Below are 14,942 nucleotides of genomic sequence, written 5' to 3' on the forward strand. Positions count from 1 at the left end.
ACACACCCTCCAGCCTAGGCGTTCTCCTCAGGCCTAACAGCCAGAATTGGTCTGGATAACAACCGGCCAGAACGAACACATACGCTTGATCTCTCAACCACCACATCTACCGCTATGAAGCAGCTATCACTTGAATGCCACACCAGCTGCACACATATACGGTGCTCACACACACCTTCGACTCTCTCTATTCTCTCTACTGACTTGAACTTCGGTTCCCGAGGGCGTTCAACCTACCAGCGCCTTGAGACCATACCAATGTTACATAAGGTGCTATTTAAATGCAAAGTAACATAACATAGTGTTTGCTTGGCCATAGAGTCTTTGTAGAACTACTTGTCTAGTGTAAGCCTGAAATACTTACCTTGTGGACTTATTGTGGACCCTTGACCAGGCTCACCACTTCCTGAGACTTAGCCTTGACCACTTTCCATGCTACCTTGATTGGTTTGGCTACAGCCCCCAGAGTTGTCCCTGTTCACTAACTAGGTTGGCCTCCTATAGATCTGTCCACTACGCCACAGTATAGAAATTCAGTCTACAATCAGCTTCTTGAAATATTTGTTAGTTACTGAACATTATTGTATTCTACATTTACAGCTTCAAGCTGGGTAGATAACTATTACCTAGAAGGGTTCCATCTTCGTGCGATTGAGATGTTAACAAAACATTGAGGGCAGCCCACTATAGTGAACGTGCACAGCAGCAGGAGCGTGGGGCTTCAAGATGGGAGATGGCCATAGGATGGGTTTGCATATGAAAATATGCAAAAGGCAACAAATGCATCTTTAAGGTAGTTATAAAGATTTAGGTTGGCCCAGGTATAGAGCATGGGTGGTATTGCATAGCGGTAGTGAAATTATGGTTTTAATAAAAAGTGATGCGACAATGGTGGTGTGGACACGGAGCCGGAATAAGGGAAATACTGAAGCACCGCCATATTGGAAGTGAGGCCTACCATTTTGTATTCCCTGTTTTAAGTGCAGTAGTGGGACACAATGAAGATTCTGAATCATTTCCCTTTCCCGAGCCCCAGTAGTTAAGATGTGAATAGTGGCATTCATGCCGAATAGATAACTGTTTAATTGTATCCAGCTGCTTGCCCTTGGCGGACAAAGATTGGAATGTGAATGGTACAGCAAGGGCAGGGCTGCAGCCGTCCCAAAGGACAAATCCATGGGAGTCAGGTTAGAGGTCTCAAGCTGTCAACATGCAGGTTGAGATTTAGGACACTAGCGCCCCTGAGAAAATGGCCTTCCTATTTGAACTACTAGGCGACGGGGGAATAGAGTACATACATTCATACAAATTAGGCTGATTAATGTGGTCTGAGAAATCAGGAAGGTGTACTGCAGGTGGGCAACTTATAAGTGGAAGCGAGGATCAGAACATCCTGTGATTTGTGATATGAAGAGCAAGAGGTGATGCCAACAAATCTAGTTCAGTGCTGGGGAGGCATGGTTGGGGTGCCTGTGTGTCTGGTATCAAGAGGAACACATTGCTATTTCAAAGAGCCAATTTGACCACAGAGTAGTCCACTGAGCTCATGCCAATGTCCAGGTGCGCACCATGTGACTCGGCCAATGGGGCAGGTAACTCTCCAATCCAGTAGCTGCTGATGGACTAAGGGGCCGGCGGTACCACATGTTAGAGGGTAGAGGTAGATTAGGATGTGTCCAATCAGCCAAGGGACTATAGGGGACTGGTAGTATGTAAACAGGTGGAAGCCAGTGAGGGTGGAGGGAGAACACTATATATTGTTCATGTCATGAGTGACTAAAAAACCACGTACCTGCTTTAAACGGAGAGCTATGTATCAGTTTGGTTCTATGGGACTTTGTGATAACTTTTCCTTTTGTTATACAAAATAAACCTTGTTTTGCTTGCAAAGTGGTGCACCAAGCCTTTCTCCTTAGAGGAGTGTCTGGAGGCATTTCCTTACACTGGCCAGGAGGTTGAAACAACTAAGACACTGTCAGAGACGCCTTGCAAGAGGGAAAGGATAGGTCCCATCCAATCTTCACAGACATTACCACTCTCCAGTCCTTGCCATTCAAACGTGCTAGCTAAAACATCTGAAAAGGCTTCTTTTTTCAAAAGATTTTCACTCTCATTGGTCAAGCAGAAAAGGACTGAAATGAAGTTGATAAATTGCATATTTAAACAATCGCGGCTACAGCAGTTTATACTTAGGAGTCACGGCCAGATGACGGGAAACCATTCATGCAGCTTAATTCGGATTATGATTCAAGGCTAAGAATTATATTTCGATGTGCTCACTGACTCTGATTAAATTATCAGGCCAGGACTGCGAGTGCTTTGTCTCAGTTTAAGCATCTCTAATAAGAAGCCATTGAAACATTGACTCAGAGGATCCCATCTATTCATTAATGTCCAAAAGTTATAAACAGGTTGCAGTACTTACTTTAGGAAATAGAAAAGTAGAAGTGACCAGACAAATAAATTCACTTCACGGAAACACCAAGTAAAATCATGATTATACTATCTTTTTATTACATTGCAAAAAGAAAAATAACTTGCAACGAGAACATTCTATAAAATACATTTAAAATGCACAAACATGACAGGGACAGAAAATTGTCATCTGTTTAATAAATACTTGCATTCTACAAGTGAAGGTCATGGTCCAGTCTTGTACAATAAATATATGAAATAATGTGGAAGCCAAGTATCTCAACACTCTCAAATAAGCAGACATTTAGTACACACTCTGCAAATTAGCAAACAAACAAACACTACATATATGCATAGTCCTCACAGTGGCCTCTTTCCAGATCTGAAGATTATATCTGGTATTACCCAAATTGACCGATTACAACTGACCGAATGACCTAATTGGTCGAATTTTAAATGGTCCTAATTGACCTTTTGCACACAATTGACCTTTATATATATATATATATATATATATATATATATATATATATATATATATATATATATATATATAGGGTTGGTTTCGGATTATAAAATAATACAATGGGGGGGTTGCAGGGGTTTTGGATTGGGTGGGGGTTTGCGGGGGGGGGGTTTCCCCCCGCATATATGTACTAATTGACCTTTAAAATTCAGTCAATTGTGCAAAAGGTCAATTGTCATTCGGACAATTGTAACTCGGTCAATTCGTATACAACCTTAGATCTCTAATTAAAAAGGGACCAAAGAAATAAGTTCACTTTGAAATGCTGATTAGTGTGCCAAATGTCACTAAACCTTTGTCATTCAACATAGGCCAGTAGTGCCCAACGGTACACTTTTTTCCATTTTAAAAGCATCAATGACCATACAACTACATCATCTAAGCCCTGGTACAAGTCTTTTAGTAGAGTGACTTTAACGCAGTTCTATTCAAAAACCAAAACCATAACAATTCACCCTTTATTTAATCATGCTAAGATTTCAAAATCACATATAACAGCTATGAAATTAAAAAGCTACTTTAATTAAGATTTCCATTTGAATACTCTAACCAAAACAGCAGATCATCTGTATAGGGCCAGATAATAAACCTGGTGGTCAAGTTCTACTACGTATACATTCTTCCATATGATCTCAAATACAAAGGTTAATGTAGAGCTGTCCACTTTCAATTCTGTAGGTAATAGAAACAAAATATTTTCGCTTCTACAGATGCTAAAAAGGAGTATAGACTCCAAGTCTTTGGTTACAGGTATCATGTTGCCATGTCAGAAAACAACGATTAGTTGAATAGTAGTACGGTTGTTTTATGTGGATCTGTTTAGGGCATTGTAGACTCTCACATCATTCCAAATTGTAGTTCTATAGAATCTACAGGAATGTATACGCATGTTCATTAGTGACAAAATATGCATAAAGCAAGCAAACCTTTTTGATTTTATTGAGTATCCATTAACAGTTTTGATTGATAGAAAACCTTAAATTTACATTCACCTTAAGTATAAAATAAATTCTTGTTGACAATGCTAAAACAAATTAAAACAGCACTGAATATTAACATAATTTAGAGGCATACAAGACCATCACCATACACAACATACATAAGCTATAGACTTCAATACAAAGTGCAAGACCTGAACTTCTAAACTTCAGATGGACCCAACAAAAATATCCAGAGTTTGTAGTTTTCAATTTAAAATCCTTCAAGCATCACAAAGCTTATTATAAACCTCAAACGTGTTTTCATTAAAACACCCTTCAAAACATGGAATACCAAAAAACATTAGTAGCAAACTCCAACATCCAACTTGATTTACAAATCATGAAAGTAACAGAACAGATTGTTAGTGAATATTCAAACTCAGTTGAATTTATCTGTTGACTAAGAGTTTCAGAAGAAAAGTCAGTTTTCAGACATTGTAATACTTTGGCAATTTGTATACCTTGTTAACATTTCTGAATGTTCTGAAGAGCAAAATGTCAATATCCATTTAAAGGGAAACACTTTGTAAATGTAGAAGTTGCACATCGGTTAAATAAGTGTGAACTCCATAATCCTCTATTTAGAACGAGAAGCAGAAATCAAGCATTATACACTTTCAGAGCACACAACTGCATTTGCTGCTGTAGATAAATAACTTATCAGTGTGGGGATTTGCACAAAGGGAGTATAGGAGAGGGAGGATTAATGTATCAGTGAGAGATTAACACCAGTCAAAATCCATAGATACTTAGCCCTGGACATTAAACAACTTAACTACAGACCTGAATGCTATCCGCCAAAAACAATTAGCAAGCACACCAATTAAACTTTTTGATCCAAATAACACACATATGCATAGATTTGCAGGAATTAAGCAAAATGCCATCCAACACAATCTGTGGGGAATGTTGTGTCAAGTTGGGACAGCCTATGAAAGTAGTTTTAGCTTGACGAGCAAACAGAAGACACTAGTTCAGCCATCATAATGATAATTCGGAACATATCAAACATTCTGTCTTGCAGCTTTCATTCTTTTTCTTTACAGGTCAAGCAATGTATGAAATAAAAAATGACTAAAAAACAATGCACCCGTTTTCAGAGACGATTTATATATTAAGCACATTTAGCAGACAAAAGCTTGGTCCATATGGACTTGCTTTGGTGCACATGCAGCATACTAGATTCAAGCTGAAGCTAATTTGGAATGTCAGCACTATTGTTTCGGTTTCCATATTTATGATGAATGATTAGCAGCACAACTCCCAAAAAGAAGCAGATGGAGCCAACAGTAATGTAAGCAATTCCAAGGAATGGGTTCTTTCCTCCCATCCAAGAGATGGTACTCAAAATCATCCTCTTCCGACCATCAAACGAGTAAACTGGATAATCTGAACAGTGCATAGGAAAACTCTTATTCCTTACGGGTGACGCATTAGTAAATAGACTTACAAAACATGCATGCAACTGTTTTCAGATAAAACAGTGAGATGGATCAACCAAAGTACAGCCAAAACCTGAGAAAATTATACATGCATTTGACTTACATCATATGTGCATACATTACGTAATTCGCAAAGTCATATGTATGGGAGAAGTCAAACAATCAGTATTTTGGCAAGAAAAACACATTCCTGCACAAAAAAACAGTACTAGTTTTTCCAATGAGTGGAGCCGTCAACTTTTAGATTAGTGCAGTCCTAAATTGGTTATACAGAACTCTGCATGACTTCCACCTGCGCACACACTGCTCAGTTTCTGACAACACTAAGTGATTTAATTAACAAATACATCAGTATTACACATATGCAAACTCTTATGTGTCAAATGTGTACCTCTAATTTCTTTTGTGAAACATGCATTGACACATTCACAATGTAGGAATTTTAGATGTAATTCGATCAACAGTAAAAAATAAAAAGTGTAATCAGACCAACCATGTACACTGACTTTAAAAACATAGCAACCTAAACAAAAGGACAAAACATTTTTGGGACATTACCGGTTATGTTTTCCAAAACGAAATCCTCCCTTTCCACCCAGTCATGATGGAGTTTTAAAAGCCAGATCACGTATCAAACAGTTTTGAAAAATATTCTTTAACATGTCCTGCACCATATTTTGCAGGTATTTTAGTTGCTTTATTTTTCTTGTTATTCCATTACTCATGAGTATTTTGCATAAATATCTGGGTTTTTGAGGCAATGGTTTGAGACTTATGGAAAAACAGTTTCAATTGGTACAACGAAGGCTGGGATAGTATTTATGAGTGAGAAAAGTGGGCTAACAATTTTGAATAATAAAAAAAAAACCGACTTCATAGCAGTTGCATATTTTGGTTTAGAATTGCTGTGGCCGTATGGTGCTACTCTGAGTAAGATTGCTTATATAAGCAAATTGAAAGAATTCTATGACCTGGTTTTAGCATATCCTTATGTGTAGTACATTCATGGTTGTTCTAGAAATTGATGGTACCTGCTGGTGGGGTGAATGTCAAAACCCAGAACTCCATTGAAACAAATGACTCTGAATCCAAGGAATATGCTTGCTGCAATTACATATTCCTTACAATATACTGTGAATTATAGCATTCTATCATTTCTTTTTGAAAACCCTCCATACTGCTTTTGCTGCAACCTTCCAACAATCAATTGTGCAAGTTTCTCCTGCATGTGTGTAGTCATTTCTATTTTCCTGAAAGGAGTCCCTTGTACGCATTGTCTTGCTTTGGCAGCAAGTTGTATGTATAGCCGAGTCTGGAATTTCTTTACAGTTTCTGACCTGCAATTGAAAGATTTGTAAGATTGCAATAGTCTGCTGTAGGTCAGTTATTTTTAACATGCTTTTCGTAAATAAAAATAAATACGTTCTTTTATCCCCATCTTTGATGTCAAATTTAGAGATTTTCCCCTCTAGATTTTTAGCTTTTCTGATATTTCAATTATATCCGTTTGGTTCTTTAGGTATTGCATGATATCCTTGTAGCAGCAGGACAGGCTCAAATGTGACATGCCAAGACTCGGGCCTCATTGTCACATACTGTTTTATGCATTGCATTTGCTGACATCACTTGCTTGTGCTAATTTTCTATATGTTGTTCTGTTTTTTATTTCAATTTGTATGACAGCTACTGGATTGCAGCAAATACAAGCTAGTACGTCCTCCTAAATTGCACATACCTTTGAACAACACTTTAAAAAATACAATTCTCTTTAAAGGTATGTTGCTCTGATACTCTAAGGTCTGCATTACACTTTAACTACTGATATGCCCATATCACGAAATACACCAAAGACACCCAAGCAGCCCACTCCCTTGCTGGTGAAACGCATCTCTAAAAAAGTAATCACTTTAAAACCGATATCTAGTAAGCCAGTGGCTTCATTAGATATTAGAAACTTTTGTATCAGAGTTCTCAGAAATGTAACCCCCAATTATTGAATGCTGACACAGTAACAAAGGCGAAGTTACAAGCTGCACAAATGTGTCAAGAACATCAATCACACCTTCTACCAGAGTCCGCAATAGTTAATTTAATTGAGATCAAGTCGAACTTTGAACGTGTGAGGGAACGCCTAGCCCAATTGGAGCCAAGCGCGGCTACTCCCCACGCAAGGATAACAGGCGCAAAATTCAAATGTTCGCAAATGAGAACTTCTACCAATTCAATTGAAGACTCCAGTAAAGTACATAGTGTGAAACTCCCATGCAACAGGAAAACCCTGTCACAATAGACCTGGCTCACTCGCCTTCTTTAGACATTTCGATACATGCAAGCTTTATAGAGCATATTGACAGCCAGATTGTTCACTACATTGGATGATGAATTAACAGTGCAAGCAACTCAAACAAATCAAATCCTAGAATGGATTGCCAAAAATTAACAACTAGAAAGAGCGATTGCAATGGCTCCAACAGTGCCTATTATGTCAACTGACCTGCCGCAAAGTGAACTCAAGCAACCAACCCCAGTGAAACCTGCACTGCGGAGGTGATCCGCCCAGTGACAGAGGAAATTAAGCCTCTAAATGAAACCCAAAAGTCGAGTGTGAGAAACGCTCGATCGTCCGCTGCAATACAACCAATAAAGTTACAAACTTATGACATCTTAGCGGATCATACAACTAATCCTGCACCTGGACCCAAGCGTGGGACTAAATTAACATCAAATGCCATAGCAAATCAAACTAAAAAAAATCAAATAACATTAAAGTGACAGGTGGAAGCATGTCGTCCTCAACTAGTCAATTTATCAAGAAACTTACCACAGCACAAAAATTGAATGCCAGCCAAGCGGTAATTAATAAATATAAAAATATGCAGAAAATACCCCAGCTCCAGGGAGTTGGGCCCACTGTACCGGTCCACCCTCCTTTGGATGATCTAATCTCAGAAATTGATACTCAGAAAAAACTGGCAACAGCAACAGCCAGACTGAAGTCTACTCGCCAAACAGGGCTAAATATGAGAAAACAAAGGTGGGAAAACAAATACAAAAAGGTGTTAATCAGGAGGAGCGCATTGATCAAGATGCCCGCAGCAAAAAAATTAGAGATGCAGTTGACGCTTATCTAGCGTCCCAGACGAGTGGAAATCCATCTTACACAACGAAACCCAGTGTGAGTACTAACGACAATGAAACTCCTAAAATGATAAATAACTCTTGCGGATGCAGTCACCAAGTGGATGCGATGACGTTACCTAACATTGGGCAACAGAGAACAGAAGGAAATTATCGTCCAGTAACAACAAAAAACAATGATAAAGAATAAGGAAACAAAAACAACGCTTGCGCAAAAAGGTGGAAACCAGAACCAAGAGGCCAGTAAGATGAAAATGGCGCACCATACAGTAATTATGAATTGCCGTGCGGCGCTATTTAAGCAGTTCACACTTTGTGGTGCCAACATTCTGAGCATATTTAAAGACACCACGTTTCTGGGAGATGTGACTACAGTCGATATAGCGCAAGTGGAATTTCTTAACCTCTATGAGCCAGAAATGGTCAGGCTATGGATTCCGTCAGGCTTGGTTTCCAATGTTATTTGGATGGCCAGAGTCGAACTATTTTACTTAGGATTCATTATTCAACAAGATCCTCAGAATGCTTCCTCAAACACGGCTATTAAACCAATCGTGGAAAAATACATACCTATGTGCCGGAATTCGGCTCTGCAATTGTCTGATTTGGCCAACCAAGCACAACTATCACCTAAGGTGGATCCCCCAAAGGTAATTCACCACATCAAACTGGCCAGTTGGAACACCCGTTGGCATGCTCACTTTGAGAGATCCCTCGGAACTGAACTTGCTGACTGTGACATATTGGTGTTACAAGAAACCTGGCTCACCCAGGTGCCATCCTGGAACGACCATAGCATTCTTTTACATCCAGCTATTGCTGTAGCAAAAGGTCGACCGATGTCTGGCTTAATGGTAGCGGTAAAAATATCTTCAGGAATCACAATTCAAGACTGGGCGGAACCAAATGACTTCTTACAACTTGTCAAAATCAGTCACCATCAGCAAGTAATAGCCTTAATTAATATCTATAGGAATCCGAGTGGAATAACAGATGTCAGATTTTTTCAGGACCTCAAACATTTATTAGATTTGGTGGCCTTAGACCGATTTGTTACCAACATTGTACTAGCAGGAGACCTAAATCTTTGTTGCCTTGATGAAACCGCAAATCACTGAAACAACTCGGCTACGTGATCTTCTCTAATGACAGAAAGAGGCCTTGTCATGGCGAATTGATCTCTTCCCGGCGACATACCTGCAAAATTCACTTGGTCCAGAGGAACAAAAGTATAATTGATTTTGTACATCTTGACAGAACTTTACATAATCAAGCAACCAATTTTGAAATTATCGACCAACTGTTTAGTAACCACAAAATACTAACTTTGACCTGGAACTGGGATTGTAATGTAACACAACCAAGTCAGACTTTTCCAATAAATCCAACGGCTGACAATGGGAAGACATGGCTTTACTGGAATGATCACCACTTATCAAAATTGAACTCCATCTTGCTAAAAAATCCAGCAAATTGTGGAAATAGCCAATACTTGTCAGCTCTTGCATTATTTAAGATCAACAGCAAACCAATCCTAAATACAAGAGGGCAGCATAAACAGTCCTTTGACTTGGAGCAAAATATCAAAAGAAATAAGCTACGAAGGGATAAAAAAGCTATTCTTAATCTACCAATCGATGCCAGAATGAAGGCCCTCAAAACCCTGAAATGCCAACATAGAAACTGGACCAGAAGTCGGCAAGCAATGAGATTTCAACGAGAGGGTGAAAATATGCTAGGAGCTCTGAATTCCAAAAGCACAGCCATAATTTGGGGCATGCTGAACAGCACTGCTGGGAACACTCAAATAGCAGCTCAAACAAATAGTGTGTCCGAACTTCAATGGATAGAGCATTTTAGAAAGCTCTATAAAACTGGCGAACAGAAGAACTTGCCTTTACCGTGCACTGCTTGTCCCAGATAGCAGATTTAGATGGCTGTTGAAGACATTGAACATTTCATCAAGAAGTTCCCGAGCACCGGGGCCGGACGGCCTAAGTAATGCAACACTCAAACCCAATCCTCCCGGTTGGTCTATAATACTACATAACATCTTTACCAATGTCATTGAGAACCGAACCATACCGGAATCCTGGCGCTCATCAATAGTTATACCAATCTACAAGAGTGGAGATCGATCCTCTCCTCAAAACTATAGACCTATTTCATTATTAGACGTCATGGATGAATCGGGAGAAGATTTTCCCTACAAGATTTCAACAGATGGACCAAGCAAGAAATGAAACAGGATCCACACCAGACAGGGTTCGTGGCAGGTTTAGGCACTGCCGTTAATCTCAGGTCACTGAATGCGATTAAATACGAGCACTATAGATCAAAGCAACCTGTATATGGCGTACATTGATCTCCATGCCGCCTTTGATTCAATTTCACGAGACCTATCTATTAAAAAACTACAAAAAGCAAAATGTCCAGACACCATCCTGGACATCATTCATGACCTGCACTCTAACACCATAATGCAAGTGCTTCTCAACATCGAGGGTACGCTCTCGGAGCCGATAGAGGTTGATAGAGGCTTGAGCCAAGGTTGTATCCTTGCCTCAGCTTTATTTAACTTTTTTCTATACGATATGCCTGAGATATTTGTCAATGTCAATACTGATGCTCCAAGATTGGGTGGTGAGAAAGTGACGATGTTGTATGCTGACGATTTGATATTGTTGTCCAAAACCCCAATCGGCTTACAAAACTCTTTGGAGGTTTTGGCAAATTATATGGATTCCAACCAGCTCACAATTAACATGGCTAAATCTAAAATCATGATCTGTAATGCGCCCGGATGTAGATCAAACAAACACCACTAGAGGCTGCAAGAGATAGAGCTTGAAGTTATAGTGCAGTATACGTACTTGGGTATGAGAATTGACAACAAACATTCTAATGAAGCCCACCTAGAACTGAGAGTCACGACTGCTATTTCGCAAACAAAAGTGATGCTATATAAATATGGCACATTTTCGATATCCTCAGCTATAACATATTATACCCAAAAAACAACTCCATTACTTCTTTATGGGCTAGAAAAATGGCTCCTTCCGATGAATGAGATCTTGAACAAACTCGAAGGTAAATATTGGAGATCAGTTCTTAACCTGCCTCAATGCGTTCCAGTTGTGTTTGTGCGTCATGAGCTTGGTTTGTTATCCTTAGCAATTATATACCAATGGCGACAGTGCGCACTACTGAGCAAATGTATAATGGCGGGTAATTCACATTCTCTACTTGAATCCCTGTCATATTTCATGTTGCAATCAAATTGTACCTTTGCTAACAAATGGAAAACAGCAGTTTTTGGAATAATGGCTGCGGTACATCTACCTTTGCATATTCTCTTGGAGGATCCGACCAGAGCCAAGAGGAAATTATATCTTTATGATTGGATAAAGACACAAGAACAGTGTTGTACACACAAAGATTTTAGTTCCAATCCATTCACAATGAAAAGGTTTGGGCAATGTGAACCATATCTGTTACGTTATCCAACAGTCGCGCTGCGCTCAGCCATCCTACGCTTTTGATACAACCTCTGGCTAACACAAGAAGTAATGGTTAAACGTAAACTCATTGATAGTTAATTTGAATTTTGTCGATTTTGTAAAAATGCAAATCACAAAGAATCACTGAGACACATTATGTTAGAGTGTGTTGAACTGTCTGCCATGAGAGAAATGTATTTATCTAAACACTACAACCATTTTACTACTCTGAATGCTGATGAAAAATGGAATTTATTCTTTTCCACTAACCGTTTCTCGATTTATATAGCAATCACATTTTTTTTAGACAAAGTGTTTGTATTGTTACAAACTGAATGAGGCTAGTTGAAACATTAAGAAACTTTTTTTTCTTGTCTGATTTCCATTTGTGATCTGGTTCTCTGTGGCTAATTGCGGAAAAATGAAAGAACATGTGATGTTTCTTACTGTTTTGTGTTATTTTAATTCTTGTATTAATTTTTCACAAAATTATTGTAAAGTTGATTGTTTCAGCTATAAACAATAAATAAAAAAAAATATATCAAAGGTCTGCATTAATTAATTAAAAAAACTGACCATGATGCAAAATGTACCGAAATAAAAGCAGAATAGGATTACAAAAAAATGGCATGTTTATTTAATTGTGAAAAACGTTCAAAGCAGTTTGAAGGAAGAAATCAGGGAGTTAGGAGCATGGAAAAGGCGCCGAGAGTATGAAGGAGCAGCACATTGTGGAATGTGTGGGAAGAGAGCCTGCTCTAAGGATAGAGAGTTGGACTTTGCCTGGGGGCTTACTAGCTGAGGAAAAAGGGAATTCTGAGCTCTCCCTCCAGATTGCGGTCTTCCGTGAACTTCAATAGAATCAGCCTGTTATTAGCAGCATCAAACTATCAATAAAGCGGTTTGTGATGGCAAATTTAAATGGCAGCCCCTTTCCTGAAAAAAATGGGACTCTTTTCCATTATTGAATACATTGGCTTTATGATGAGGAACGTATTTTCCTTTTTGGATGTTATATATTTCAGTAGAAAACATTTTCAATAACATTGTAGGGAAATATTTTACATGTTCTTCGTCTCAGAAGCTCCTCAGAGTGACTGTTCAAGTGTACATAATGTTTTTACTGAAAAAAAGAAAAATCACTTCAGTAAAAACACTAACATTTTATTATTCTGCAGTGTAGACAGTATCCTTTTGGGTGGTGCATTTTCCAGTTCAAATTATTACTGTACTAAGATTAATAATGCGGACTGAAATTCCAATAGTTGAAAACCACAAAGGCAAGCATTTAACGGGTCTACATGTTTGTTTCAGAAACAATAACCATTTCTGAAATGGATGATTCTTGGAAGTAATACCTGAAGGTCAATGATTCCCCAAGAAGAATTTGTGGCGATACTGAAACTACTTTTTCATCACTGGATCAATATACATCACAACAGAAGTTCAAAACGTGTATGTATAATAAGACTAAAAAGACATTAAGGTCACAACAAAGAGCATGTTTTTCACCTCATAAATTGGATGGACAGCGCAATTTTACAAGACAATCAAAGTGGTGTTTCACAACATTTTAAATTATTAAACATGTTCAATTGTGTTTAAATAGTTGGAGGACCAGACAACTGAAGTCAAACGGAGACAACTTTTCTAGACGTGCTTTTCATTTTACAAACTAATGCATTCTGAAAGTTGCACCCTCAGGTAATCTGCCTAAACAAACTACTAGTACCGGACACTAAGGAGTTGTAAAAAAACCAAAAAGCTCAGGAATGAAAAAAGGACTTAACATGTAATCACCTGATTAACCTATTAAACAGGCAAAAATAGAGAAAATATTGAGTTTTGTAGTTTTTCACTCAAACTTGGCCGCAACCATAGAGCCTGTTAAGGGGCATTAAGTGGCAGTCCAGATGGGCCTTAAAATGATTTGGCAGGAACCTGATCGTTCAGGACCTTGGAAGTTGCACAAAAAGCAGCAGGCAAAATTAACTGAATAGCAATAGATACGTACAGTAAAAACCTTTTTAGGGCTGAAATGTTTTTCTGGTACCATGGGCTCTGAATCTGTCAGCAGGTTAAGTAATCAATTCAACACTAGGTTAACATATCTTCTTGCGGCAGGGGCAACTACAGATTGCAGCTTTTCCTGGCTTCTCAAAGAGATGAACGATACAATCCTTGCTGTTTCTCTGCTGCATTTAATATTCCAATAATCGACGGAGACTGGTGAACTCATAGCAGCTTCCACCTCACACACAGTCAAATAATGCTAAAACATTTCAGCAATCTTTACTATAGGGAAAAATAAAGTAATATGCATTCTCTTTTTTTAAACCAGTCTTTGAATGGATCATTTGTAAATGGCACTGGGTGCAATTGGTTAACATCAAATAAGGAACAAGTTACTTACCTGTAACTGTTGTTCTCCAGCATGGGTCTGGCATGGATTGACATGCTCATGAATATTCTCCTTCGTCAGGCAGGGAATCCTCGGTAAAGAAAAAAAAAATCAGTTTTGTTTCTGATGCGTCTTTCTTAGGGAGGTGGCAAGGCTCAACATTAAGCATTACATCAACTCAACATTAAGCATCTCTTACCTCCTCACCAGGCCCACCTCCTCCCTGGAAGCCCGTTCGACGCAGTAGAATCTCGTGAAGGTGTGCGTCGACCTCCACGTAGCAGCCCTGCAGTTGTCCAGCAGGGGCACACCAGATAGGAATGGCGTGGTAGCAGCGATCGCGCTGGTCGAATGGGCTCTTGGACGGCCGGGCAACGGTCGGTTTGCCAACCGGTGACAGTGCATGATGCAGCCGGAGAGCCATCTGGAAATCGAAGCCTTCGAGAGGGCCTTCCATTGGTTCACAGGTCCAAAGTTCACAAACAACTGTGATGTCTTCCGAAAACTCTTTGTGCGGTACACGTAGAACTTCAGCACGCT

General features: G+C 39.1%; 1 protein-coding gene across 1 annotated transcript in view; it reads right to left on the bottom strand.

Moving 5' to 3' along the window:
• Positions 1–3,864: 3,864 nt before the first annotated feature.
• TMEM30A (transmembrane protein 30A) overlaps positions 3,865–14,942 on the bottom strand; it is a 284,456-nt gene continuing 273,378 nt past the window's right edge. Inside the window, exon 7 of the mRNA XM_069606265.1 lies at positions 3,865–5,310. Within this exon, the coding sequence (XP_069462366.1) occupies positions 5,117–5,310 (194 nt within the window). The 3' untranslated portion in view covers positions 3,865–5,116. The remainder of the gene's footprint in view (positions 5,311–14,942) is intronic.

Source organism: Ambystoma mexicanum, chromosome 4p (genome assembly GCF_040938575.1).
Source record: "Ambystoma mexicanum isolate Mex_15411 chromosome 4p, UKY_AmexF1_1, whole genome shotgun sequence".
NCBI lineage: Eukaryota > Metazoa > Chordata > Amphibia > Caudata > Ambystomatidae > Ambystoma > Ambystoma mexicanum.